At 41.0% G+C, this 26857-nt stretch overlaps 1 protein-coding gene across 2 annotated transcripts in view; it reads left to right on the forward strand.

Annotated features, from left to right (window-relative positions):
- Positions 1 to 26857, forward strand: part of tmeff2a (transmembrane protein with EGF-like and two follistatin-like domains 2a) — a 103856-nt gene that overhangs the window by 22299 nt on the left and 54700 nt on the right. For both annotated transcript variants that reach the window (XM_080038103.1, XM_080038104.1), the window contains exon 3: positions 19331 to 19460. In XM_080038103.1, the coding sequence (XP_079894229.1) occupies positions 19331 to 19460 (130 nt within the window). The remainder of the gene's footprint in view (positions 1 to 19330; positions 19461 to 26857) is intronic.

The raw sequence follows: 26857 nt of genomic DNA on the forward strand, positions 1-26857 counted from the left end.
TGATCTAAATGGGTTTAACACGTGTTACCCAAATCAAGCTTTTGATTACCAATGCATGTCTATTTATTTTTTATTTGTATACATGATGTTATGGATGTTTCTTTCAGAGAAGAATTTTTTTTTTAATGGCGCTGGCATTTAAAAGACATTCATTTCATGTCACTTGACTCCACTACATCTTGTCTCCAAAGGGCAGCAGTGGTGTGTCTTACCGAAGTCTTGTTTTGGAGATACTTAAGACTATTTAGAAATCCCTGAATCAATGGGATATTGCACTGGGGATGGATATAATTATCAACAGGAAGATTTCTTTGGGTCTGAGTGGGATTAAATGGTTTAAGCAATGTGTATTTGATCAATCTGCGGCCGTAATGGATTCATCGTTAAAGCTTAGACAATACCACATGCATTCAGTGTTTTTTCTGTGAGCAATAGAAACACTGTTTTGCAACACAACACATGGATGTAACACTATGTAACTTAATGACATAATAACTTTTCATGACAAAAAGGTACATTGTTTGAATTTTAAATAAAAAAAAAAATCGATGATGAATCGAAATGCATTATGCAACCGATGGCCAAACTGATTTGATGAACAAACATTAGTACAGATAGTTAAGCACAACTTGAAAAGTTAAAAAAACATACTAATAAATATAAAGATATATAGGACTTTTTAAAAAGTATGACCCATTCTTGTTTCAATGAGTTCAGTGTTGGTGGTTCAGTCCCTGTCACATGTTGAACTGTCCTTGAGCAAGGTGGATAATGTCAGTCAATGCTAAATTATTATGATATCTGTATCAACTGGAATAAACTGAAACTTTCTTTGGTATGTCGTTGCTGTCAGATGAAGCATCAGACATGTTGTCATTCTGTGGTTTAGCTTGATTGTGGTGGGACAACAGTTGCAGACCCGAATCTCAAGTCGCGTATCCATGCACCTGTTTTTATGCATTTTGTGCGCATAAAAAACGATGGAAGTGAAAATAGACAAGGTGTAAAAAAAACAACCTCTAAATATTGCAAAAGGCTTTACGCTTGGCTGAGGTGAGAAAGTTATAAAAGAAAAATGTGCCTCAGTGAACACAACCTCAAATGTCCACCCAAGACACTGCTTCACTGAACAAACTAGAAATGTTGGAAAGATGAAAACATCAGATCTGTGAGGAGCAAAATGAATACATGACACAAACATACGTTTCCATATTGCCATCAAGTTCTCCACATTGTGTCCTACTGTTTGAGGTTTAACTATAGAGCTCATCTTCTGCAACGGTTTAATGGCACCGGCCTTGCATGATTCTCTTGTTGTGTGTAAGAAAAGTGAAAGGAAATGCATATCAATTAGCATTTTTCTGTGTAAAAATTTGGTTTAAAGGTAGTCACAGAGATTCTGGAGAACGCTTGTTGTCAAAATCACTTTGTCAAAATCAGTGAATATCTCCTCACGGTCTGGGTGTGAGCTGAAAGAAAATCCAGTATTAATACACAGATGCACTGTAGAGGGGAATGTTGCTAGCTACGTTGGGCCCCCTTCGTTTACATACCCATTTTCTTTCTGCGCACACACAGTACGGACAGGTAGAGGATTGTGTGAGGAGATATTCACTGATTATATCATAAATTGATTTTGACAACAAGCGTTGGCTGACTCCACCTTTAAACTATGCTACAGTATATTTGGTTCAAATGTGAGCTATACTTGGATTAAAACCTGGCAACACATGACATGAGCCTCATGTGGTATGGCTCAAACGGAATCCATTGCACTGAATGCATTCATTACCATTAAATCAAAGATTGTGTGTGTGTGTGTGTGTGTGTGTGTGTGCTAAAAGACACACTCCCCCCTCACGCCCAAGCTGCCTCTCTTCACCAGCCTAGTAACAGGTCATGTCACAAAGGCTGCAGCAGACGTCAATCACACGAGGAGTGGGCTAGCTGACTGTATGTGTGAGTGGGGGGGGGGGGGGGAAGGTGGTGCGTCTGAGAGCGTCTGTCTCCTGTCATGAGCCACAGGTGCTCTCTCCCACCACCACCGTCCTGACACTGTCAGTGTTAATAAAGCTGCAGCGCAGAGAAGTGTGAGAAAGCATAAGTAAAGATTGTGTGTGCCTGGCGGGTCTCTAGCAACTGAAGGCAAGTCTTGTGGAAAGCAAACGTCTTGGGCCGAGCAGAGAGAGAGAGAGAGAGATAGGGGGGGGGGGGGGTTTCTAGGAGAAGTAGAACGTGCTGGGCGGTGCCTGGGCCCCGTCCTCTGAGGCTAGCCCTAGTTTTTTGGAGGAGATGTTTATTATTGATAGAGGTGGATGATAGCCTTGGGATGAATTGCATAATCTCGAAGCCGCCTCTAATGGATACAGGAAATGGATCAGGGCTATCAGTCAGGTCTCTGTGGATGACGGATGTGTCTGCGTTCGCATGTGTCTCTCATGCATGTGCATTTGTGTTTGTGTGTTTGTGTGTGTGTGTGTGTGTGTGTGTGTGTGTGTGTGTGTGTGTGTGTGTGTGTGTTTTTGCACCTAACGAGCACTAATAGTCCTGTCAACTGAACATCAGCACAGATATAGCAAAATCCCTAATATGATGCTTTGTTTGGATGTGATTACCTGAACTGAAATGCGCTATTTAAATACACATGAAGGGCAATTTTTACATTTTAAAGGGCTTAGCTCACCGCAGCCCCTCAGAAAGAAGAATGGAAGGTTGTGGTTCTCCCCCGGTGGGAGTTTACAGCACACAGTACTGAAATGAAGACTGACAGTGGAAAAGAAAACGGCAGCGGTCTCGGTGGAATATTCTGTGAAATGTCAGGTGTGTTTATGCTTCCAAATGAGCCAAGCTCCGAATAGATAAGAAACCAGCTTGAACACCGCCTACAAATACATTGCATTGAATTGCATGAAGCAGTTAAAATGAAGGCAATATTCTTATACAATGTTCTGAAATGGTGATACAAGTTATTGTAAATTGTGGATCATTCAGGGTTTATTTTCACAAAGTACCGCGGTAAAAGGATGTCAAGTTGGTATACCAGAATATGCAACAGCCCTGTAGCAAGGAGCTCCATGTTGTTGTGCGAATAGTATTGTTGCAGGTTACTATTGATTTTTCTTCCAAATGCTATAATGCTTCCGTTTTCCTCTGGCTTCTCAGCTGCTCCTTTTCTGATGTTTTTTTTTTTGTTGTGTCTTCACACACACCTGCCTGATCACTGTGATGTCTCACCACTTAATGTCTGTTCTGTCCTGATTGGAGCAATATTGTCGAGTGTGATTGCAAGGGTTCTGTGAAAAGTATTGATCATTCAGTTTTTCCAAAGTTAAGTGCATTCAGTGGCTCACACATTAGAGTGAAACACCTGTGGGCGGTTTGATACAATGACAATAAAAACTCTAAAGATCTCTTGTACTTTTCTGGTCTTCATTTCTTGTTAAAAACTGCTATAGAGCAACCTGACACGAATCACATCACAAAAAAAACTATGTAGATTTTCGGGACACTCTTCCTCTCACCCTAGCGCGCACAGCAGTAACTCTCCACACTCGGCTTTGTGCTTCTCCGCCCCCTTCTTTTACGGATTAACACTGCAAATCAAATACTGCACACTTCAAAATGCAGGTACATTTTTTTCTTAAACAAAAACTAAATATGTAATATTTTAAAACCTTGAAATTTAGATTCGAATATTCTTTGCACTGACACAAACATTGTTTCAGAAATTGCTACATATTTTATCACTATTTCACCTGCTCAGAAATCCCTGTAGCAATCAACCAATCCTCCAAAATGTGCCCCTCAATTATCACCTTTTGGAATTCAGGCGTACAAATGCATTTTCATGAGAACAAACAGCAGGCGTCCAAATCACATTTGCACATCATTCCAAACAGTGAGCAATCAGTCCCTTTCTCCTGCTAACAGAGGACATGAATGTTGAGCTGCAGATCAACACTGCAACAACAGTGTTCTCTTCAAAAAAGTATAAAACACTGATGCAATTTTGCACACAACTTACTTTCGTTTTGCCGGGCTCTCTTTTTCTCTAGGCTCTCTCTGTCTATGGATTATGTTTCTCTGTATGTACAGCTCGGGAAAAAATTAAGAGACCAATCTGGATTTTTCTTAAATCTTCATAACTTAATGGAAATGCTCTTATTGACAGAAAAAGTATTGGAATTTGGTAGAAATGTTGTCAGTAGTTTATATTATGAAACCAAAATGTTCATTCTACTCAAACATGTGCCTATAAATAGTAAAACGAGAGACACTGAACATTTGGAGTGGTCTCTTAATTTTTTTCCGGAGCTGTGTGTTGTCTGTCTCCAGTTTTCATGTTTGCTTCTCTGACCTACTGTTGCAGATTTGATAATCTATGCACGCTGTTGTCTTGTTATATGAGAGAGCGTGAACACGGGCTGTGATCAGTGCATCAGGCTTTGTTTGCTTAGATAATTACAACACTACTCTCTCTCTCTTACTGCCCTCACACACTTATGAGTCCAGGTTCCATTTTCCACCTTCTGAAAATATGGAACAAGTGCAACAGCTTTCAGAATGAATGTACAATAATGTACACAACATACGTAACTTATGTCCACCTTGAGCAATTTTTTTAGTTTCAGGTTAGCCTTTCCAAACTATGTAATAGCTGCCATGAATGATAAAAGACATGTGGAAAATCTAAAATGACATTTCTTATCCTGTTATCAGTTCTGAACATATTTATTCTGGCGCTGTATGAACAATATCTCCAACAGTGTCAAAACAGCACAGATCAGAGAATGATGCAGTCTTCCTCCTCCCGACTGAAAGTCATTATTTACGTGGCTTAACTTAAAGGCCTACTTCACCGGTTGGAATATGAAGGTGTATTGAACTCGGAGATCCTATTTAGTATAAATGTGCAAAAAAATTTAAATCGGATCATCCTAGCCTGAGAAAAGGCAGAAAGAGTGTTTTATGGTCTCACTGTCTAACCCTACAGTTTCCTTACTGTGACATCACAGTAAGGGCTAGGATTAACAGTACAGCTGGGCCAAGGGAAGACTAAGGGAAGACTGAGGGAAGAAAAACCTCATTCATTATATTATAATAGTTATTTTATAATGATAGAACGCTGGTTCCGTACGGGTGAAGTATTCCTTTAACCATTACATCCATCCTATGTATCCTAATGAAACACAAGACTTTCAAATAAAAAAAACACAATAAAGAAATACATTGCCCTCCAGAACAACACAAGATTTGTCTGATCCGACACCATCAGATTGTCCCTGGAAATTACAAATGTGTTCAATCAAAACAAAGCCATTTTGGGGCATTGGCTGGACATTTCATGGATGTTGTATTTCTTGGGAGGAGACATTTTGGATTTATTAAGGTGAATAAAACAACTTGTCTGTTACTGGATTGAAGCCCAGACAGAGACAGACTCTTTCTTGGTCGACAGCCTGAGGAGTCCTTTGGTAACATGGCTGGAAATTGCTTTATCATAATATAGTAGTGGACTTGATTCTGCAAGAATGTAAACTGCTAGTAAGGCTAATGGTAGCCTGGGTCTACACCTCCTGATCATTCTATCATGTCACGTTTACACATTTCCATTTGAGGTGAAATAAAATGGCAAATCAGTCTCACTATCAGGCCAGGTTCACGGGGTTATAGAGGACATTTGGCAAATAATCAGTGTGGATATATAATTTAACATCCCACTTGGCTTATTCTTCACTATCCCAGAGAGTTGAAAGAATAGAGGACGTTTCTTTTTCCATGCTACTTGTATGGGTGTGCTTAATTCATGCACAGACAGCGTCAGATCTCCACATGTCTCTGTGTCTGCCCTCACATGGCTCTGGATGCACTCGGACATTTTCAAAGGGAAGGAATTGAAGGCCATGTAATAAATTCTTGCATAGCGTCTTAGCTTCCAGCCGGGATCAGTGGATTCCATCCACTTGAAACAGTTTTTTCTGTGCCCCCGGAAAATGTCAAAGTTGTCATTGAAAATTCATCCGATATGCCACACATGCTGATGAAGGGGATTGCTGTGTAGTGAAGTATTTCATCCCTCTTGTTTTATGTTGGAGTGTTGCCTGAGAAGCGTACACAGTGACGGCTCCTAAGAGGGTCCTTCAGTTGAATGAAATCCCCTTTCAGCAGTGCTGAGCCACTGACTCCGTATACTGCTACCAGGAGACTGTTGGGTTGGGTTGTTGTTTTCTTTCACGTTCTTAATGATTATCTCCCACTGTTAAATTTAATGAAGCTGTATCAAGATGTCGGGCGAGCTATCATTATAGGAGATTGTATACTCGTGATTTTCAATATCCCTTATCTTATCGTTATTTGGAAATCCATAATGATCAGTCTATAGTTCTATGTAGTTAACGTTTCATTTGTAACACAAATTATTATTTTACATTTTTACTACATGAAAAATAAGACCAAATTAAAACATAAAATATACAGTGTGAAGAACTTTTAGGAATGCTTGTCAAAAATGATTCAAGTATTGAGGGTTTGGAAAAATATGTATAGTAGCCCCTCCCTCCCCTATATGTGCTAGCACAGCAGCACTCTAGATCTGAGGAAGTGAGCCAGTTATATCATTAGCTTGGGATATATTGTCTCTGGTGATGCCTACCTATATGCAGCTGCTGTCTAAATTTGATGCAAAGTGGCCGGGGGAAACTGTGGACCCTGTGTTTGCAGACAATGTTTAGAGTAGCCTTTTCATATCGGGAAAGTGCCTGTAATCGCGTATTGATGGGAATGACCTAATTAACTTGTTTGTGTCATTGAGACCAAACTGGCATGAAAACAAAGCTACCTCCATTTCCATATATTGCTAACTAAGCATGTTGTGTCAATCCTGCTTTGCAAAGTCAGTCCCTTTGACTTTTGTTTCTAATGTATGAGTATTCAATGAAGTCAAGGGTCCACCCTGAGTTGTGTGGGTGTTGGCCTTTTTCATAATCACACCATTATTTCCCATCATACTCATGCTACATGTACTGTACTTTTTTACCGTGTTGAAATATATCTATTCACTGAATTCCCATTTTCTCTCTATGCCTCCATTGTCGTCAATGTTTATTAGGAATATACACACAGGGATGATTGCATAGCTTCTGTTTACTGCATAGCAACCTTGTTGAATGTTAAGCACCTGCAGGTGCTTCAAAATGGTCCATTGATGTAGAAAGAATGGGTGTAAAAGCAGCTTATGAGTACACAAATGGTGATTGCAGATTGTTACGCTTCCGTTGGTTGATTCACACTACATCGGTAGTACAACATATGGACAGCTGAGAGTCAATGACGTTTGGTGTTTACTGATGTTTTTGTTACTGGTGTCTAATTAACCCCCATAGAATGTGAACTGAAGGGTAAAAGCCCTCAGGTATAGAAATCAATGGCATGGCTGTTTCTTATTCCTGTTCTTGAGACTGTCTGCATTTCGAACACCATCCCCACAGGACAAATGTGTATTCCTCACCTCTCAGACAGGTTACACCCAGCCTAGTGTTTGATTAAATATTCTGCTTGATTAATACAGCCTTAAGATCTCATTGTTCTCCTCACACTGCTTTTTATGCTCGTTAAGTTTCCCACACTCAGCCAGTTTGCTGGGACATTGCATTGCTTTGACGGCGAAATTCTGAGTAATAACAACAACACTGTCGGCGCATCTACATGAAGTAAGCATTTGTTGATCGTGCATGTATTTTATAACTTATGCTGTACGTCCAGGAATGTCCAAAATGATCGTTATAAGTTTGAATCCCTTATGTACCGATCACATAATCCCTGAAACCTCTAACGGGGCTCTAGAGGCCTATCGACTCATCTTCATGTATCTGAAAATTAGCTTTGAAAGTTGGGTTCTTCTGGGTGATTTGCCGCTGTTTTTTTCCTGCAATTAGTTTTGAGCTAAAAAAGAGTATAACTACAGCTGTCTCAGGGGGGCGGAGGGAGGGGGGGTTGGTAGTGTTTTGTAAATGTAGATTCTCTACAAGGGACAGCTGTAAGGCCCGTGGCAAACTGTTCAAAAGATATTATAAACAGGGGTCAGAAAATGTGAACCAGACATTAGAGGGAATTGGACAGCGTGGTTGTGAAAAAGGCCAACTTGTGGGTGTTGCTGATCATGGAGTAGCCAAATGGTAATCGCATATACTTGAAGGCTGGTGCTATCTAAAAGAAGAGAAGCAAATACGTAGATGGATAGATACACTGCCATCACAACAGAAGATAGGACACATTTTTTGCAGAACGTTGAGTAAAGGTGGTACACCAAGAGAAAGTGGACTAACAAACGCAGTCTTCATTCCATCTGCTCTTTAAGTACGGGGGCTGCAGATATACGTAGTATGCCATAGTACATCTACATGCATTGTGTCTTCCTATGGAATGATCTTTATCTGCATTTTCTCTATTTAATAAACAGACTAATAAAGACTTGCTGCTTTCAAAGGCGACTATATCTGCTCGCTGATCTGGTTTTTGTCACAGTGAAACCCCCCATTAAAGGACTCAATGCAATGATGGTCATCTAGGGTGAGGGGTAAATGAATAATTGCATTAAGAACCACTACATCCAATGACTCCAGTAACGTGGGAGTCATAGATTCATATACAGAAGAATGAACGATGCTTGAAGTTAACTGATCTGACCTATGGTTTCACTGACCATGACCAGTCCAAGGTTCTTCAGAGGACTTTGGAATCTGCTCAATCTGCATTGGAAAGCATTGCTTCAGGCAGTTCAGGCACTTGATAAAGCTGTCCCCCTGGGTGCCTCCCTTTAAAGGTATTTAAAGTACAGCAACCTGGCATCAGACCCATTGGGAAGAGAGTGGCCACACTGCAGGGACCATCACTTTGCAGGGGCTCCCAGCAGAGTGGGAGCCTTTGGGATCTCCTGTGAGGGGCGTAGAAAGGCAGCTGCAAATACCTTCTTTCTTGCTATCTTACTTCGGCATGGTAAATAGATTGAAAAGTAGCATATTGTCTAATGTCTGTCAACCATTGGTGGCCATTTGATGAAAGACTGCTCTTCTTCTAAGTCAAACTAAACAAATATAACATATAGCATAACTTGTCTAAACAAAGAGTATGCTTCCTTCTTACAAAATAAGCATTATGGTATCTGTAGTTCCAGAACATGATTATTCCTTAAACTGTTGGGGATAATGGTAGCAAGGACCCTAAAGCTTGATTAGCTCCCCAAAGTGCTCCCTCTATAAGTGTCATGGAGGGATTTCTAAATGGGGTTAACAGGTTTGGGCCTAGGGCTCCCTAACTGGTACACCTGTAAAAAGAGACATTTTATGTTGGAAAGTCAGTAAAAAAAACAAAAAAAAACACAAATAGGCCACAAGCAGATGAAAGAGCAGCACAAAAGAGACAAAACAACCCTGAAAAGATAAGTCGGTATGTTGATCAGTTGTTCAGGGGGCCCCTTAATGTCATTCCATATTCAAATATTTCAAGTTGTTTGTCTTGCATTTATTTATTAAACTGACTAAACAGTGTAATGAGTCTTATTATGATTATTACTCAATTTACAAATGCCTTACCCCTTTGTTAAAACAAAAAAATATAATATGCATTCTATATGTTTAGTTGTTTCACCATGCCGCCCCCCAGACACAGAAATGTACTCTGTGAATGATTATGTAATGGCGCCACATATTAATTGGTTTGTTTGTTGATGAAGTTTTAGTGCAAGCCCAAGGCCGTTTGCCTCAACTTGATCATCAAACTGCCCTCGCATATTTATGAAGCTGTCCAAGTTCACACAGACATGAAAGATATCAAGCTTTTGGTTGTTGGTGATTTGACTTATTGTTCAGATTTTGCCTTTTGTAATTCATTAATCGATAGATGACTTCATAAATATGACAGAGTGCATCACTTAAAATGACAAAGTTTTATCAGCACAAGTCTAAGAATCTGTATTAATCCATTCTGTGTTTAACTTTGAATACAGTATCCATGTAGCTATGTCCAATGCTATGCTGCAGAGCCACACATACCTCACTTTGAACTATATCTACAGGACTATCTGACTAATCGTTAGTTGGCATCAGGATATTGTTTTGCATATAGGAGATAGCAGGGATAGGGTGGGTAGATATGGGCTCCGTTGGTCGGACGAATGAGTCATTTGTTTTCTGGCTTATCGATGCTGATTTCCTGTCATGTTTGCTCTTGCTGCATTTCGCCGAGGCTCTAGCCCTCAAATTGGCATGCTCCTTCCCTCCACTACACAGTCACGCACCGATGCGTGCACTGAGCTCGCCTTCACTTTGCATCTCTCCTCTGCTTTGTCTTCCACTCCTATGGTTTCCTGTCATGCAGTGTGTGTTTTGCATGCCCCTGGCTCACCCCTTTACATTGTTCTTATGTTAGCCTTTTGCTATCGTCCCTATCATACCCTTTAGCCCTGGTCTAAACTGGTAAATATCAATATATGAATATATGATCAAAGTTAGGTTTCTCAATACGCTTTTACAAAAATGTCATAAAATGTAGTTGAAAGCATATTTTACCGTCTAGAATGTTTGACAGGACTGTGTGGGCGTGGCCGTATCAAACGGTATCCATGGCAATACAAAAAAAATTATAGAATATTCAGGCAGAGTGCCGTGATTGGTTCAAAATAGCTGTTGTGTCATAAGAACAGCTTATCAAAAAAATGTGATTTATAAATATGCCTTCCTCTTTTCAGATGTCAAGTATCATTCAACCAACTCCCAAAATGACATAGTTAGAATGATTTTGTGGATTAGGGTTTACAGGGACTTTTACACCTTTGTACCTTTAATTCTCATATTTTCCTATTGTACACCACCACACCTCATTTTCCTCACATCCCCCTTTCCATAGCTGCCATCCCCTACTCCTCTGCCTACCCCCGCCACCTGTCTTTGTTCCACTCCTGTCACTTGACAGTTATGTCGGATGTTCCGTTAAGGCACCACGGAGGCCGGGAATAAATGATGATGGTTCTGCTTGTTTTTGCAAGGTAGCTGTGTGTTGTTGTGACCTGGTAAGGCATGTATGCCTTTTTCTTGTACAAAGTGCTCCATCGGTGGATGCGTTAGCTAGCTGCCTTGTGTTGGTGTGTCTGTGCATTGAGTATGTGTGGTGCACTGATCGCAGGCAGGTACAGAGAGAGAGAGAGAGAGAGAGAGAGAGAGAGAGAGAGAGAGAGAGAGAGAGAGAGAGAGAGAGAGAGAGAGAGAGAGAGAGAGAGAGACAACAGGTTTTGGCTGCAGTCCCAGAGCGTATAGGAAACTTAGATGAAGAGAGTTGAGGGTAGGCAGAGCCACAGCAGCCCCTGCAGGAGGAGAGTGGAAACAAAATGTTCTAGTGACCAAAACAAACAGAATGGATAAGGGTGGGAAGGGATATGAAAACGACACGGGAGGAAAATAGAAAGCAGCTTAAATGCACACCAGATGCTGCACATGCAGCTCTGGAGAACACAAATGTATGATCAAGTGCACTCAAGCTCACCTGAGTGAGTACCTGTATGCATTATCTCCATTTTGCCTGTCACTGAGACTTTCCTGTCACACAAAGGAACACAAGCATACACACACACACACTCACTCTCACACACACACACACACACACACACACACACAGGACCAATGGGCACGTCTGCTGCCGCTGTTTTCTCTCTCGTGAGACGGCACGCGGACGGCCAGGTTTTCTCACAGCGGAGGTGTGGTGGAAATGTCGCCGACTTTTGCTAAGCCCTGGGCCAGCGGGCACATAAGGCCATGCCATATGGCCCTGGACAAAGGCCCCCCCCCCTCCAACCCCTACTGCCCTGTCTGCAGAGAGTTATGGAGGATCAAATGTCTCCTCTCCTTCTGTCTCATTCTCCCCCATCTCATTCACATACTCCCTTCGTTTTCCATTCTCCCCAAACTTCCTTCAAATGGCTTTTTTATGTATCAAACACTAATGCATCTCAAGACTTTTCCATCGCCATTTTTGTAGCTGACAGTCATCCCGGGCCGACTCGAACAGTGAAGTTCAACAGCTGACGAGGCTTATATATTTTCAGACTGCCGACATTGCGCGCCCGCTAGTTATCAAGGAACTGTGTAGGATCAAAGCAGCAGCGGCACCCTGACAATGGCTAACAAGAACACCTTTGTCTCCACGCTGGTCATGTGATTGTGTGTGAGAGAGAGAGAAGTGATGTGTGGAACAAAAAAAAAATAGTCAGTTTTTAAAGTTTGAAATATGTAACCTCAGCCCTCTCTCTCTCTCTCTCTCTCTCTCTCTCTCTCTCTCTCTCTCTCTCTCTCTCTCTCTCTCTCTCTCTTTCCCTCACTGACACGTCAAGAGAAAGTCCCCGAAGGAATGACAAAAAGTCACTTGGTGGATCGTTGTCGAGGTTCTTTCAACGAGACTGGTTTAAGATCAGCTGAACGGATCGGTCAAAGATAAAAAGACATGGAGTGTTTCATATCTTCTCGTCTGACTGCCTTGTCTTGTTATATGCTCGGCAAACTATTTCTGCTCCGTACTTGTCCAAGATCACTCATTGCTGCCCTGCCTAAAACCTCACAATTAAAATGCATACACCGGATATGTAGGCCCATAAGACACTGTATCTTAGTGTATCGTAATAGCCTTGGATCGGGTGTGTGTGAGTTTGACTGGGTGACACTGTGTTTCTCACGCAGCTGCAGCCTCCACCTTACACCTCCTGGCATATTTTTACTAAACCATGTCTGTATGTGTCTGTATGTTTCCCCTATACAACCCTCTAAAATGAGCCTTTAACTCAACATTAGTTGAACTTTCCATTATAATCTTTAGCACTATTCTGAAGGTTATCACTGAAGGATTGTTTTGTATGTTGTTAATTGTCTGATTTATGAGACATGGTGTCCTTAAAACCATGCAAACAAGAAAAAAATAAAATTTCTAAGACCGTTACATAGTATTTTTGGATTTTTTTAAATGAAAAAAGGCTGTACCAAAATCTGTTCTGGAAAAACTTTGAATGGTAAGATAAATATGTTAACTGGCTTTATCCGACGTCTACATTTTAGTTTTTTTCAAGAGACGCAAATGTACACATAATTAGTAAGACATTGCCAAATGTACATATTTAAATATCTCTGAAAAAAAACTATTGTTTAGTGTGAGTCCACTGGCAAAGTTTCACGATGTTTCATCTATACCTACGTTCAAACTTTTACCTGATTCACCTGCAGTGTCTGGCCTTCAAAGACACCTGCTGGGCAGCTTACACTTCCGTTGCATCATGTCTGGCACGAAGAAGAGAATCCCCTGGTTAAGAACAGCCTGAGCCAGATGGGAGCGAGAGTGTGAGAGTGAGGGGAAGGATAGAGGATAGAGGATGGGAACACAAAAAAAAAAAAAAAAAGAAAAAGCGTGGGCCTTGCAGTAAGCTATTCCAAGCGCCTTTGTGGGGTTGCCATTTTTTTCTTTCTTTCTCCCCCGCTCTGCTTTGAGGGGATTTTCTATTCCTCTCTCTATCCCTCTCTCTCTCTCTCTCTCTCTCTCTCTCTCTCTCTCTCTCTCTCTCTCTCTCTCTCTCTCTCTCTCTCTCTCTCTCTCTCTCTCTCTCTCTCTCTCTCAGTCTACGTCCCCATTTCTTCTTTGCATTCCTTTAAAATTCATGAAGTTTTTTTGGGTTATTTTGTTTTGCCTTGGTTTTCTTCAGGCGCTGTGTGGTTCTTTTTTATCATGCCAAGTTTGATGAGCCAAGGTTCTCTCTCTCCCTGTCTCTCTCTCTATCCATCTGCATCTCAATTCTGTGTTTTTCTTTACCTTGAGCCTCCTTCTGTCTCTCTCTCTCTCTGATATCCATTCCCACTGACTTCTCCTTCCTCCCCTCCCTCCCCCCAGCCCAATCTCACTCATCAACTTTGCCTCTGCGGCCATCTTTCTCTATCCTGCATCTCCAGTCCCTTTCATCCAGAGCCAGTGCGCCGCAGCAGTTTCTCCTTCCCCCCCTCACCCGCTACACAGTGTTCACACTTGATACAGTAGTTGTGATGCTCCTGGGTGGCTCCCTCAATCAATGGTGTGGTGGTGGGTATGTTTTGGTGCTTTTCCTCGCGGTCATCAGACCAAGTGGGTGTTCCAGTGTCTCAGATAGCATCCAGTCCACTCAATCTGAAAATGCAGTTTTTTTGGTTTCAAAATGATGTGACGAGATCCCGCCCCCCCCCCCCCCCCCCCCACACACACACTCAAACACCTTAATGTAAGGGAGAGATGCTCAATCATTTCTTCTTGGTCCCTGTTTTGGTAGCCAGACAATACAATTTGCAGCAATGTCTTGTTTTGGAAATTAGCTTTAGTGTTAAGCAGTTATCTGTTTTTTAAGTGAAGCCCAAATACTCAATTTAGTTGCTGTCATTCATTTATATATCTGTGTTTGCATTGTCTGATCACTGAAGGAAGCACCCACTGTACATTTTTGCTTCATCTGACAGGATTTCAGGTCTACATCCCTCCCCCCAGGCCCGCAATCTTGGCGTAATTTTTGATCCCACCCTCTCCCTTGAACCCCACATTCGCCACACCGTCAGAACCTCCTTCTATCACCTTCGTAATACTGCAAAGATTAGATCCTCCCTCACACCCCATGCTGCTGAAATACTCATCCATGCCTTCATCTCCTCCCGCCTTGTCTATTGCAATTCACTCCTCGCCGGCATCAGCACCACCTCCATCAACAGACTCCAACGTGTCCAGAATACTGCTGCCCGTCTCCTCACTCACACCAACTCGTGGAACCACATCACCCCAGCTCCACTGGCTCCCCATTTCATACCGGATCGATTACAAACTCCTGGTCCTCACCTACAAAGCCCTCCAACATCTGCCCCCCCCCCCCCCCCCCCCCCCCCCCATATCTCACTGACCTCCTCTCCCCCTTGGCGACAGAGCTTTCTCCAGGGCAGCTCTCAGGCTCTGGAACAGCCTCCCCCAACATATCCGTGACTCTGAGTCCCTCACCATCTTCCAGTCCAAACTCAAGACCCATCTCTTCTCCTCCGCCTACCCCTAGTTCACCCACCAACCCAACTCTACATCTTCTTTTTGTTTGTTTATTGTTTTGTTTTTGTAAAGCACCCAGAGTGAGAGAAGAGCGCTATATAACTAAAATGTATTATTAGTATTATTTTTACATGCAAGCTATGGTTTAGTAAAGATGACAGCTTCCAACTTCAAACAATGTTTTTTGAAAACATTGTTGTGTCAGAGTGTGTGTCCTTGGTAGAGTATTAGCAGGCGGGGTTGTGTGATGAATACAAAATTTAAGACTATTCCATTTAGTCATACTTTTATTTTTTGACTTGTTGCCTCACTCCGATTCAAGGCAAGGTGACAGAAACCCTTCATTTAACTTTGCTTGCATGTTTGAACGTCGCTCATCGCTCATTAGCTTATCACAAATACTGGTAGTCAATAGGTAGCGTTAGCGTGCCTGTGTGCTTGTTGTGACTTGTTTATTTACCACATTATGTTGCACTCTATATTTTCTGCACTCTGTTATTTTAGAAACAAATACATACAGAAATGAAACCCCGTAGTGTGCTTGCATACACTCATAAACACAGACACTGTGTTAAGTTGACCTATTCTGACAAGCACATCCGCAGTGGTTTGGGCATAACAGTGGTAAACAATGTTGGACTATTCCTTTATCTGTGGCTTTGATGTTACAAGCAGTGCGCACAGTGAATCTATGTTTTTTTGTTGACCTTTGTGGATCTATATTGTGTGTTGTGCGTCTTCACCTGATAGGACATTTCAAACGCGGAGCGCAAACTCTCAGATGTACAATAGGCAGAGATAAGGGCATTGACTGGGTTAGAAGCCTTGTGTGTGTGTGTGTGTGTGTGTGTGTGTGTGTGTGTGAACGTACGTGAGCGGATCCCATCAATAAACAGTAAATAGCTGCCTGTTTTCCCCTTTCCCCTTAATGCCACTGTTATGTTTGGTCCTCCTCACCTTTCCCATGCTCGCCTATAACTTATAACAACTGCTGCCGCTCATAAATAACCACGTGAACTCGGCGTGAACTGACATGCCTCCTAAATCACTATTTAATGATCCAAAGTGTCTTCCACACAAATAAGAATAAACACAGGTCAGCGCCAACACCTGCATCCGGTGACATTTAGAATGAGAGCGCTCATCCGGTGAGTTAGAGGTGGCAAAGTTTTTTCCTCTTTACTGCTTCAGAGCACCTGGCCGTGTGACAGCAAGCTCTAAGCAATAGTCTTTTGCCAAAGCACATTTTCATAATTTCCCCCACCATCACTATAACTTGAGGCAGGTGTTTTCAAAATATATTCACTTTGGCTCAGAATTATGAAGAATCAGCACACATCGATCATGTTGTGGTTTGAGTGTGATGTGCCTTTAAGACGAGACACTGCACGTGACTAGGGTACATATTTGAACTTGTAGATAGCATCATGAAACTTTGCTATTTGATGACTTCGCACCGTTTGAGTTCCGTTGTTGTTGCTAGTGGCTGTATATTGTAGGCTCTACTGGACCAGAGTTTAGAAACAAAGTCAGTAGATTGGCAGTTTATACATGCGGATGGCTTTCTTAGTAGCTCATACCTAGGGGGCAAAAACCCCTTTTTTTTGGAAAACAGACATGGGCTGTTGTAAGAGGTGTAAAAGGCTCTCCAGCAGGTAGTAGAGCAGGTCGTCCACCCAGGTTGTGATCCTTGAAGGGCATAGATATCATTTTTGGTGAACAACCTTTTACAACAGCCCATGACCATAAAATGACTTTGCCCCCTGGGTATCAGTTATATATTTGATAAATATGAGCTTAACAGACAATACGCTAGAAATCTAGTGTCGATTCCAGAGTTTAAATTGTTCATTAATATCCACATATTCCAAAGTGTTAACAGAAACGATTTCTGATACAGCCCTTTTCAGTTTATAAATCACAAACATATGTAGCTAGGTCTTAAAGATGTATTTTCTCCATGTTTCAGAACAATCTGAAAATAAACAACATACTGTTTGAACAAATCCTTTTAGAATGATAATCAAAAAGGTTAAGGTGATGTAAGTGCTTTAGTTTTGACAGAAACTCATTTTGAGATAATGGCCTTTAAAGATGGTTGTACAGGAGACATATGCAGATGCAAATGGACAAGTTATATTATATAAACACCTGCATTGACCAGTGCTTGATATAAACATGTTTTTGCCTGGTGTGCCTCCCCTTAAACATACACAGACTTGCATTATGTTTGAATGCCTCTCTATACTCATGTCTGTCTGTGAGAGACATGTAGTGTTCGGCCGGCCGGGGCACAGACTGAAGATTGGGCCCAGAGAGAACACAGTCCAGGTCAATCCATTATGGACTTAAAGGGGGACAGAAGAGTTTGTGAGTGTGTGTGTGTGTGTATGTGTGAGTGCGTGTGTGCGTGCGTGTGTGTGCGGCTTATTCCCTGGCGGGCTCTCAGTCAGGCGGGGCCCTTGTCCTTGTGATGTCACACAGCCAGCAGGGACACATTTTCACACATTGCTCACTTTTTCAGCACTTTAAAGTGTAATCGTGTTATGGGGGCCGTGGCGAAGGAGCGACAATTTTTTTCCTGTACACTCCGATAAGCATTCCCTCTTCCAAGGGGAACAGAAGAGGGGATATGTCTCAATTGAATAATCAGGTGTGTTATTCCTGTGGTGTAACGCGGGCAAATCAATATCAAATCAAATGAATATCTCTCCTCCTACCGGCCCCAAAAAAACGCTCCTGTGCCATCAGTCATCTGAAAAATCTACACTTGCTCCGAGAGCCAGCAAAGCGTGTGGGGAAATGAATGAGTAATGTTCTCCTGTTCCTTAGCAGCTATTTTGCTCAATGCCCTTGAGCAAGTCACTTAACCTGCTATTGCTCCAGTGGAGCAACAACAGAGAAGCAATAGATGCTGGCCAATTTTACACAATAAAAACAGCGTGATTATTCATTATTATTCATTAAAAATGTGTAAAAAAAGCGGGTGGAAAAACCTGACTAGATCAAGGCATTTAAATTTGAGGTGTAACTGTGATCATACAATGTGTGAGTTCCAGAAATAAAAACAATGATGACAACAGTGCTAACCCACGTAAACAAATGTTCACACTTTACCTTTCCTCCTAAACTGCAGTGCTATTTAGTTGATCTGATCTATCGAACTGCCAACCATGCAGTGTGTTTTGTTTCAGTATGATAAAGCATCCTCTATCCATTTTCTGCATCATTTAAGAGCCCTGTGCATTTGTATACAACAGTGTTTTTACAGTGACTCCCTGAGGGGTAACTAAGTTTATTTTATTTTACAACCTGTTTAACTTGTCATTATCTAGACATAATCTAACCCATCTGGGACAATGGCCCAAAATATACATATTATACATTTCACGTTGACAAACTTAGGCTTTGCACGAGCGCAAACAATACAAACAGGAAGGAAAAACGCATCGATACTTGAGATTCACACAAAAGTCTCTGTAACACCCCGACATGAGACAGACTGAGGTGGGTGGTAGGTTAAAGAAAGAAAGGTAGATGAACGCCAAATGATTTAGCACCAGGAAAGCTGTTTCATAATAGCTACCTTCAGGTGGAAACTTTTGATTTGAACAACTTTTAAACTGTATGCTACGAATTCATTATAAATGTTTTGGATTGCATTAGTCGAGGAGTATTTCATCTTTCTCCCATTTGAAAGGAAAAGCGACTCTCCCCGCTGAGCAGAGAGGTTGGCTTTGCAAAATACAAACATAATGGCACCATCGGTCCTGGCCATTTTTTTTGTAAAGTGGCATTAATGAGATAGAGTTGACCCATACCACGGCCTTCGCATACAGCACAATGACTGATGACGTACTTAGCAGTGTTAAGGGAGTACTTACCCTGTCAAGACAATGGCATACATCCTTTAAAAGAAACAAAATGATAAATAAAACTCTGCTTATTTGAGACCCACTCTCTCTCTCTTTTATAAATTATATTTTTGGCTTTTTTTTCAAGTTTTATTAGATCTATAGAGAGTACAGATTTATAGAGAGTACAGAGTTGAAATGGGGAGACAGAGAGAGAGGGGGGATGACCTGCAGTAAAGGTCCACGGGTCAGATTTGAACCCGCCACCACTGTAACGTCGGCCGGAGCCAATATGGTACAAGCTCTATCCACTACGCCACCGGAGCGCACCTTATTGTTATGTGGATGATATTAATATGAGACTCAAATTTTCCTTTCTTCTGTCTTGGTCTCTGCAGTGCAACAACGACTACAACCCGCTGTGCGGCTCCAATAACCAGGACTACCAGAACGAGTGTTTCCTGCGTAGGGATGCCTGCAAGCAGCAGTCGGAAGTACTCATCATGTCAGAAGGCGCCTGTCCTGCTGGTATGTTCAGTTCATTTACAATCATGACGCCTATACACACACATGTATACACAAACAAAGACACCCACACACACACACACACACACACAAACACAGAGGCGCACTGATACCAACACACCCCTGTGAACATTTACACAAACATAATACAGTCAGAAGGTAATGGTCACTTAACAATTCCTGCACAGCTGTCTGTAAACAGGCTGGCAACCCAATCCAATTTCAACATTGTGCATACAGTAGTACAGGGATAATTGCTATACATAAATCCATGCATAAAAGAGAGATTGATGCATTACTTCAATGGAAAAAAACAAGTGCATGATGAAATAAATGCTGGAGGTGACATACTGACATAATACCACAAAATAGACATATAACACTGGACTGATAGTGACTTGTATTCTCATTGAATGGATTTCATCATAGCTTAATAATGCCCTCGCAAGACACTGCAGACAGCATTTTGCCTCAAGGACCTGTTGAGTTATACAAGTTGATTAAAGGCTTGGTTTAAAGTCGGTGTTTTGAACGGAAAGTAAAAGAAAGATTGACAGCTCCGACCTTTCGTTATGCAATGTTTAAATTAATGTCAAAATGCATAAAATGTAAAATACTGGCAAAATTGTCCGAGGTAGTTACTGTAACGTTGTTGCCAACGGGCATGCTCAACAAAGCAGAACATTGAATGAGTGAATCACACATCAGCTTGATGGCCATTTCTTTTTTTTTCCTGGATTGCGTTGACATTTTGTTTTCTTTTGTCTACTTCAAAGACTGCTCCAATTATTTTTGTAATAAATCTGGTGAGCCCATTTGACTTGCATCTCTTCTCAGTGGCTTTTACTCTAGCGGCATCAACAGTTCAAAATCCAAAATGGTCCAATATTTAGTTTTTTTTTTCTTGTGATGCAAATTCCAATGCTATCAGCCCCAGTTGTATTGTGTTGTCAGCGCTAATTAGCACACTAACACACTATTCATGATTGTGTGATACACATTATCAGCTCAACATGTTGCCATGCTGACATTAGCATTTAGCTTGAAGCACCGCTGTGCCTAAAGAACAGCCTGACAGAGCTGCTAGGGTAGCTTTAGGCTGTTAGTCTTTTGAGTTGTTGTCAGCATTTAAACAGGAAAAGCTGTTTCTTTGGAGACATATTGAGCAATAGAGAATAAGTCGAAAATTAAGGAAATTGAGCTAGACTCTCTAAGATGTCAGTGTTTTTAATAGGTTTTTTTCCTGGTTACAGAAATGGGTCTATTTAGGATTGTTGCAGTGTGAATTGATTTGCTTTATTTTTTAGTGCTATTTTAATTTTGTCCCTGTGTGTTTGTCTGTAACTGTGGTTCATTGTGCTGCTGCCTGTCTTGACCAGGTCACCTTTGAAAAAGATATTTTTAATCTCAATAGGTTTTTTTCCTGGTTAAATAAAGGTTAAAAGAAGAAAAAAATGTGATGGAAGTGTGTGCATATGTAATAGTGAAAGGTTGGCAACAAAGATGGTAAAAGAGTTGGAATAGGTTGCAAGTTTCCATGTTGCTTTATTAGCATTTGGCTGTGTTTGCTGTTAGCTTATATTCATTTATAGTTGATGGCATACTGATATTTTATTATATGGATTTTGTATGTTTGCTGGTTGAACAAACAATAAGCATATTATATTTTTTACAACATAATGGTGTGTGTTTGGGTTTCTGCTTTGCACCAAGCTACGTGTGGTAGAACATGTCTGAACACAGACATCACACCCAGTTGGTCAGATTGTTGTCTTGTGTGTTTCCTCCGGCATATCTCTGGTGACACTGGAGCAACTTGAATAACATGGCTCATTGATATCTATACTTCCAAGTTATCTGGTGAAGCCATTTCCAATGCAAACATTCATCTCACTTGCTTTCTGTCTAAGTGGAGGGGGGGGGGTAATGCAAATAGGCTTACAGTTACAGAGGCAATATGATGATAGCATGGTAATAGTCTCCTTCTGATGGGATACACACATTAGTGTATATTTATCAAGCAATATCCAGTGAAATATTTCCCATTGTCATTCCATATCGCTTAGTAGTGAATGAAGATACAATGTAAATAAGCTGGGGTGTATAGGCTAATGGCTGTGCATCATGGTCTGATTATGGACAACACATCCACTATCAGCATATACGCTGGAAACTCTGGCAACCTTTAACTGAGACGCATGAATCCGGCTTTAAAGGTGGAGTCTGGAGAATGCTCAAATCAGTGAATATCTCCTCACAATTTGTTATACCTGTAAATACTGTGTGTGTGAGCTGATCCGGGATTCATACACAGCCATAGGCTCTGTAAACGGGCATGTCAACAGCATGTTGAATATCCAATATCTTATATTAATGTAACAGAGACAAAATATATGAACATGAAAGACAATTTTACCTTCTACCTTATCTGTTTCTAAACATTGATATGATCGACCAACTACATCGGGTCACTGACTGTCTTCATAAACAGTGTTTGCACTATAGTGCGCAATAACTGATACTGATAATACTAACGTTTATAAAATGTCAACAATGGAACGCCCCAACCAATTAAACTAAACTAAAAAACTAAAAAACTTACTAAAAAAATAGCAAGATGTGATTTTCCTAAGAATCAGGGTATTCAACAAGTTATTTTTTGATTCCTCGGATTCCCGAAAAAGCTGTTTTACCTCAATGCTGTTAGACTGTTTTTCTAGCAGTTAGTAGACCTTCCATTTTCTGTGGGCATTGCATTGTACACAGCCATAGGCTCTGTAAACGGGCATGTCAACAGCAGTTGGTTTATAAAAACAAAGGGGTCTACCGTAGCTACCCCTGTTTTTTTTTCAGGGCACACACAGTAACCTAGGAATAGGTAGCGGAGGAGATATTCACTGATCATTACAACACAAGTGATTTTTACAACACACATTGTATTGCGTTGTATTCTTTAACTATACCCTCTTTATTGAAGGCATCACCTATTGTTGTCCTCTTTTTCATTGGCTGGAGAGAGCAAAAGCGCTGGTTGCGATTATCTAATAATTGGGATTGCTGTTTGCTGATATAGTTTTGCTGTTTAAGCTGCTGAGTGGGCGTCTTGTGTTGGAAAAGGTCAGCTACTTCATTAGTGGTGTGTTGGGGAGAGCGGCGGGCAGGCAGTGCTGCTCGGAGTATGCACAACTATAAAGATAAAGGTTCTCGGGCCATAAAAAGGTTTTGCAACGGTTCTATTAATTCACTCTATAGGCAGTTGTAGAAATAAGATCCTCATTAAAGCACTTCACTTTCATCCCGGTGGCTGAACACGAACGAGCTGTGCCTGTTTTAATTAAGACACATCTTTACATATGTGCAACCTTTTGCTATCCCCTTTTAACACCCAGTTTCTTATTTATACGCTGTCGTGGAATTGTACCTTGGGCATTCTTTTTTTTAAATCTAATGATATGTTCATAGCGCTTTCCTATTTACGGGGACATTCCATGGCTCGTGGAAATGTCAATACACAACGTAAAGCTAAAGTGTTGTTTTTTTTCTCGTTTTGATATTTACTCCATTAGAACATGTGTATAGCTAGGTTTGGCCTCTGTAATGTGCTTATTTAATCCCGCAAAGACAAATCCAAATGGATGTTCATGAACTTTTGGGAAAAGCATTGCCTGACGCCCACGGAGGGATGCTGTTTTTCGAATCGAACCAATTAGTGAGTCATGCTCTGAGTAACGTGTGTGGTTGTGAATGAGCGAAGGTTTCGAGAGGGCGATTTTGGCTTGTTTGTGAGTTGTGTGTGTGATTCACTGCTTAAACCAAGATAGCACCACTATAGCCGTTGACTGGTTTAGCCCCTCAGTCATAGGCAGCTGGCAGAAGTCCATTAAAAAGGCCTTTGAATGGGAACGTGTGTGTGTTTGTGTATGTGTGTGTGAGGAGATTGAGGTGGACATGTTACCAGTAACAGTAAGCGATGTGCATGGGCCTCAGGGCTATAGCTGAGGCAGGCCTGTGCAGAAGTCATATGAAATGCCCAGCCTTTTTTTTCCCCAAATTGCTTGTTTGCGGGTTGAGTGAGGTCCTCTTTCAAGACATGTGATAGCGCCAGTAAGTGTGTGTGTGTGTGTGCAGTGGCGTGCACAGGTAGACCTGATGTGGTGCTGAAGCACCTGCCCTTTTCCCCTGGCCCAATCAAGTGCCCTTTTGAAAAAAAAAAAAAGAAAAAAAGTTTTTTGTTTTTTGTTTTGTTTTTTACAGTGTATGTGGCCCATGCCGACATTATCATCTATAAATGCTCAACGATTAAAAACGTTTGACAATAATGCCCCAATAAATATGCCCCCTTCCTCCTCCTCCGCACACACTTCCTTTGTCAACGTGAACGCGCAGAGTGGACACAAACGGAGGCGCGTTGCCGCAGCAGTTCACAGCTGCTGCACACACACACCTACTCTTGCGCCTGCCCTGCCCCACCAGCGAGGTAACACATACATGAATGGAGTCAAGAGTGTATTGTTTGCCCCCTAAGCCTCAGTTGCCAAGCTATAACTTGCATTTATTTGTCTCTGTTATAAAGTAGCCTCTATCATGCAGCGCCACACAGCTGAGTATAAATTAGCCGACTGTCCTGCTTAACAAGCTAGCCCAAAAAAAATAGATAGGACGTGATGAACACAACTAATGTCGGAGGAGTTTGTCATTGGTACAGCATGTGAATCTATCAGTATGCTGAATATTTTGTGTTGTTTATGTTTACTTTAGGCTATATAATTAACACATGCAGTAATTTATTTGCTAAATGACAAACAGGCAATTCCCAATGTAGCCTTGTGCCTGGTTGTAATGCAACCAAGCTCTCTGCTCTCCTGGATGAAAGCCTCCACCAGCAGCAAGGAGGAAGATGAAGATGAAGGGTCAGAGTCAAGACCAGAGTCATGTTAACTGTTCAGGGCCTTTTAAAGCTCAGATTTTAATGTTGAACTGTTCCTCAAATGTTATTGAAATATCTTAAAAGCTGTCCACACATTTTATTTTAACTAAGCAAAGGGTTGGTGGTACTAAATCAGTCATGAAGCTATATAAGTTAATTATATTATTTTGTCCCAACCATAAGTTATTTCTATGTTACAAGACTTGCAGTAATCTTGTATTTACCTTAATAGGATATTATTAGTACGGAGATCAGGGGCCTAACGAAGACTTCAAAGAGAGAATTCAGGATAAGGGATTATTTTAAAAAATCCGAAACTGACTGTTTTTGACAGTACATTTTTTCTTTCTGCTTTTTGGTAATTCTGTGTCTCCAAATTATTCCAGAAAATAGTACTAAATAGCCCACATTGACACAGGTGATTTAGCCTTAGCTTTCTTCTCAAAGTGCACCTGATTGATGAATTTTACTTTAAAAGGTTCAAATTTTTCTTCCGGGGGAGCATTCCCCCGGACCCCCCTAGAAGGTCCAGGGTCCCAAACACAGTCTCCCAAATTCCTTTGAGAAACACTCTGTGTGGCCGGGTATTAAAAGTCATTAGGCCAGGGGGGATTTTGTACAATTACCCTTAAAATTATTTGGTCATTCATCGATAGAATATATTGTGCCCTTTTTTTTGCAATGAGCACCTGCCCCCAAAAATGTCTGTGCACGCCACTGTGTGTGTGTGTGTGTGTGTGTGTGTGTGTGTGTGTGTGTGTGTGTGTGTGTGTGTGTGTATGTGTGTGTGTGTCTGTGTGTGTGTGTGTGTGTGTGTGTGATGGCTTTGTGTATCTTTTGAAAGGCAGAGGGATAAAGGGCCTTTTCTTTCACGCAACAAGCAGTGGTACTTTTGAGAAATTAATCCAGGGTCCAAACAAGGATGGAGCAGCCTTTTAACAAACAGACCATAACAGTGGGGCTAAAATGCTCTATTCAACGCCTCATGTTGCACTCAGAAGTAAACTATATGTTGTTCTGCCATTTTATCCATACTCAACAACTGTACTTTTCCCATCACTGGCCAGTCAGTGTTCATTTCAGAGGAGTCTGATTCTTAGTGATTTTAATGTTGAATATCCAATTTCTTATATTAATGTAACAGAGACAAAATATATGAAAATGAAAGACAATTTTACCTTCTACCTTATCTGTTTCTAAACATTGATATGATCGACCAACTACATTGGGTCACTGACTGTCTTCATAAACAGTTTTTGCACTATAGTGCGTAATAACTGATACTGATAATACTAAGGTTTTGATATAAAATGTCAACAATGGAACGCCCCAACCAATTAAACTAAACTAAAAAACTTACTAAAAAAATAGCAAGATATGATTTTCCAAAAAATCAGGGTATTCAACAAGTTCTTTTTTGATTCCTCGGATTCCCGAAAAAGCTGTTTTACCTCAATGCTGTTAGACTGTTTTTCTAGCAGTTAGTAGACCTTCCATTTTCTGTGGGCATTGCATTGTGGGAGAATAGATGCATTGTCGACGAGACTTTCAAAAGTCAACCAGCCAGTTGTAAGTGGCTTTGGTTTAAAGGTGTCTGTTAAATGACATGTAATGTTGTGTGTACGTATATTAAGTATGCATGAACAGTGCACACTTTGTTGGGTATACCTGACAGGATTGTGACCTAACAGCACCACTGGCTTTATCACAAAACACACATGGGGGAGAAATGAACAGCACTCTTCCTGAACACATTCCTCCCAGGGTTCTGGGGTGTTTCTATCGTTTTGACATCTCTTGATAGGCGCTCGCTCGGCATATCATCTGGAGACTGCAAATTAGAATAGCACACCATTTAAAACATTTCAAAACTCATCACAACATTCAGTGACTTTGTGTGACCTGTGTGAAAAGCAGCAGCTAGCTTCCAAGAAGTCAAATGATTATAATTAATTTTATTCATATGCGCCTTTCAAGTCGCTCAAGGACACTCGTGGAAATACGACACATACTTCCATGAGTGAAATACATGATCATACAACAAATGAGATTCAATAGTAGACATATGACAAAGCAAAGGCAAAGGCCGCTAAACATTCAAATGTAGTGATGTTTTTCAATTCAATTCATTTTAAAATCCACTACAACAATAACAAAAAGATTAAAAAAAATTTATAGTAAAAGAGTCCTGTCTTTTTTATAGATTTAGGATGAGAATTTAATTGGCCCCTCAGTGATTAAACAAAACCCATTCTAAATACCAGTTAATATAGAGGGTTGAAATCTTTGATATCTTAATGCTCAGTTTTTTTTAAACGCATGAGATTGCTGTGTGGGAGCTTTTTTCTTACATAACCCAGTGTAACACACACACACAAGGCTTTCATGTTGGGAAAAAGAAGTAGGCCATGGCAGCTACTTCTTAAGTGTTTTCTCACTGCTCTCTTCACCACTTATGGGCATTTAGATGATT

Source organism: Ammodytes marinus, assembly GCF_949987685.1.
Source record: "Ammodytes marinus genome assembly, chromosome: 12".
In the NCBI taxonomy this organism is placed as follows: Eukaryota; Metazoa; Chordata; class Actinopteri; order Uranoscopiformes; family Ammodytidae; genus Ammodytes; species Ammodytes marinus.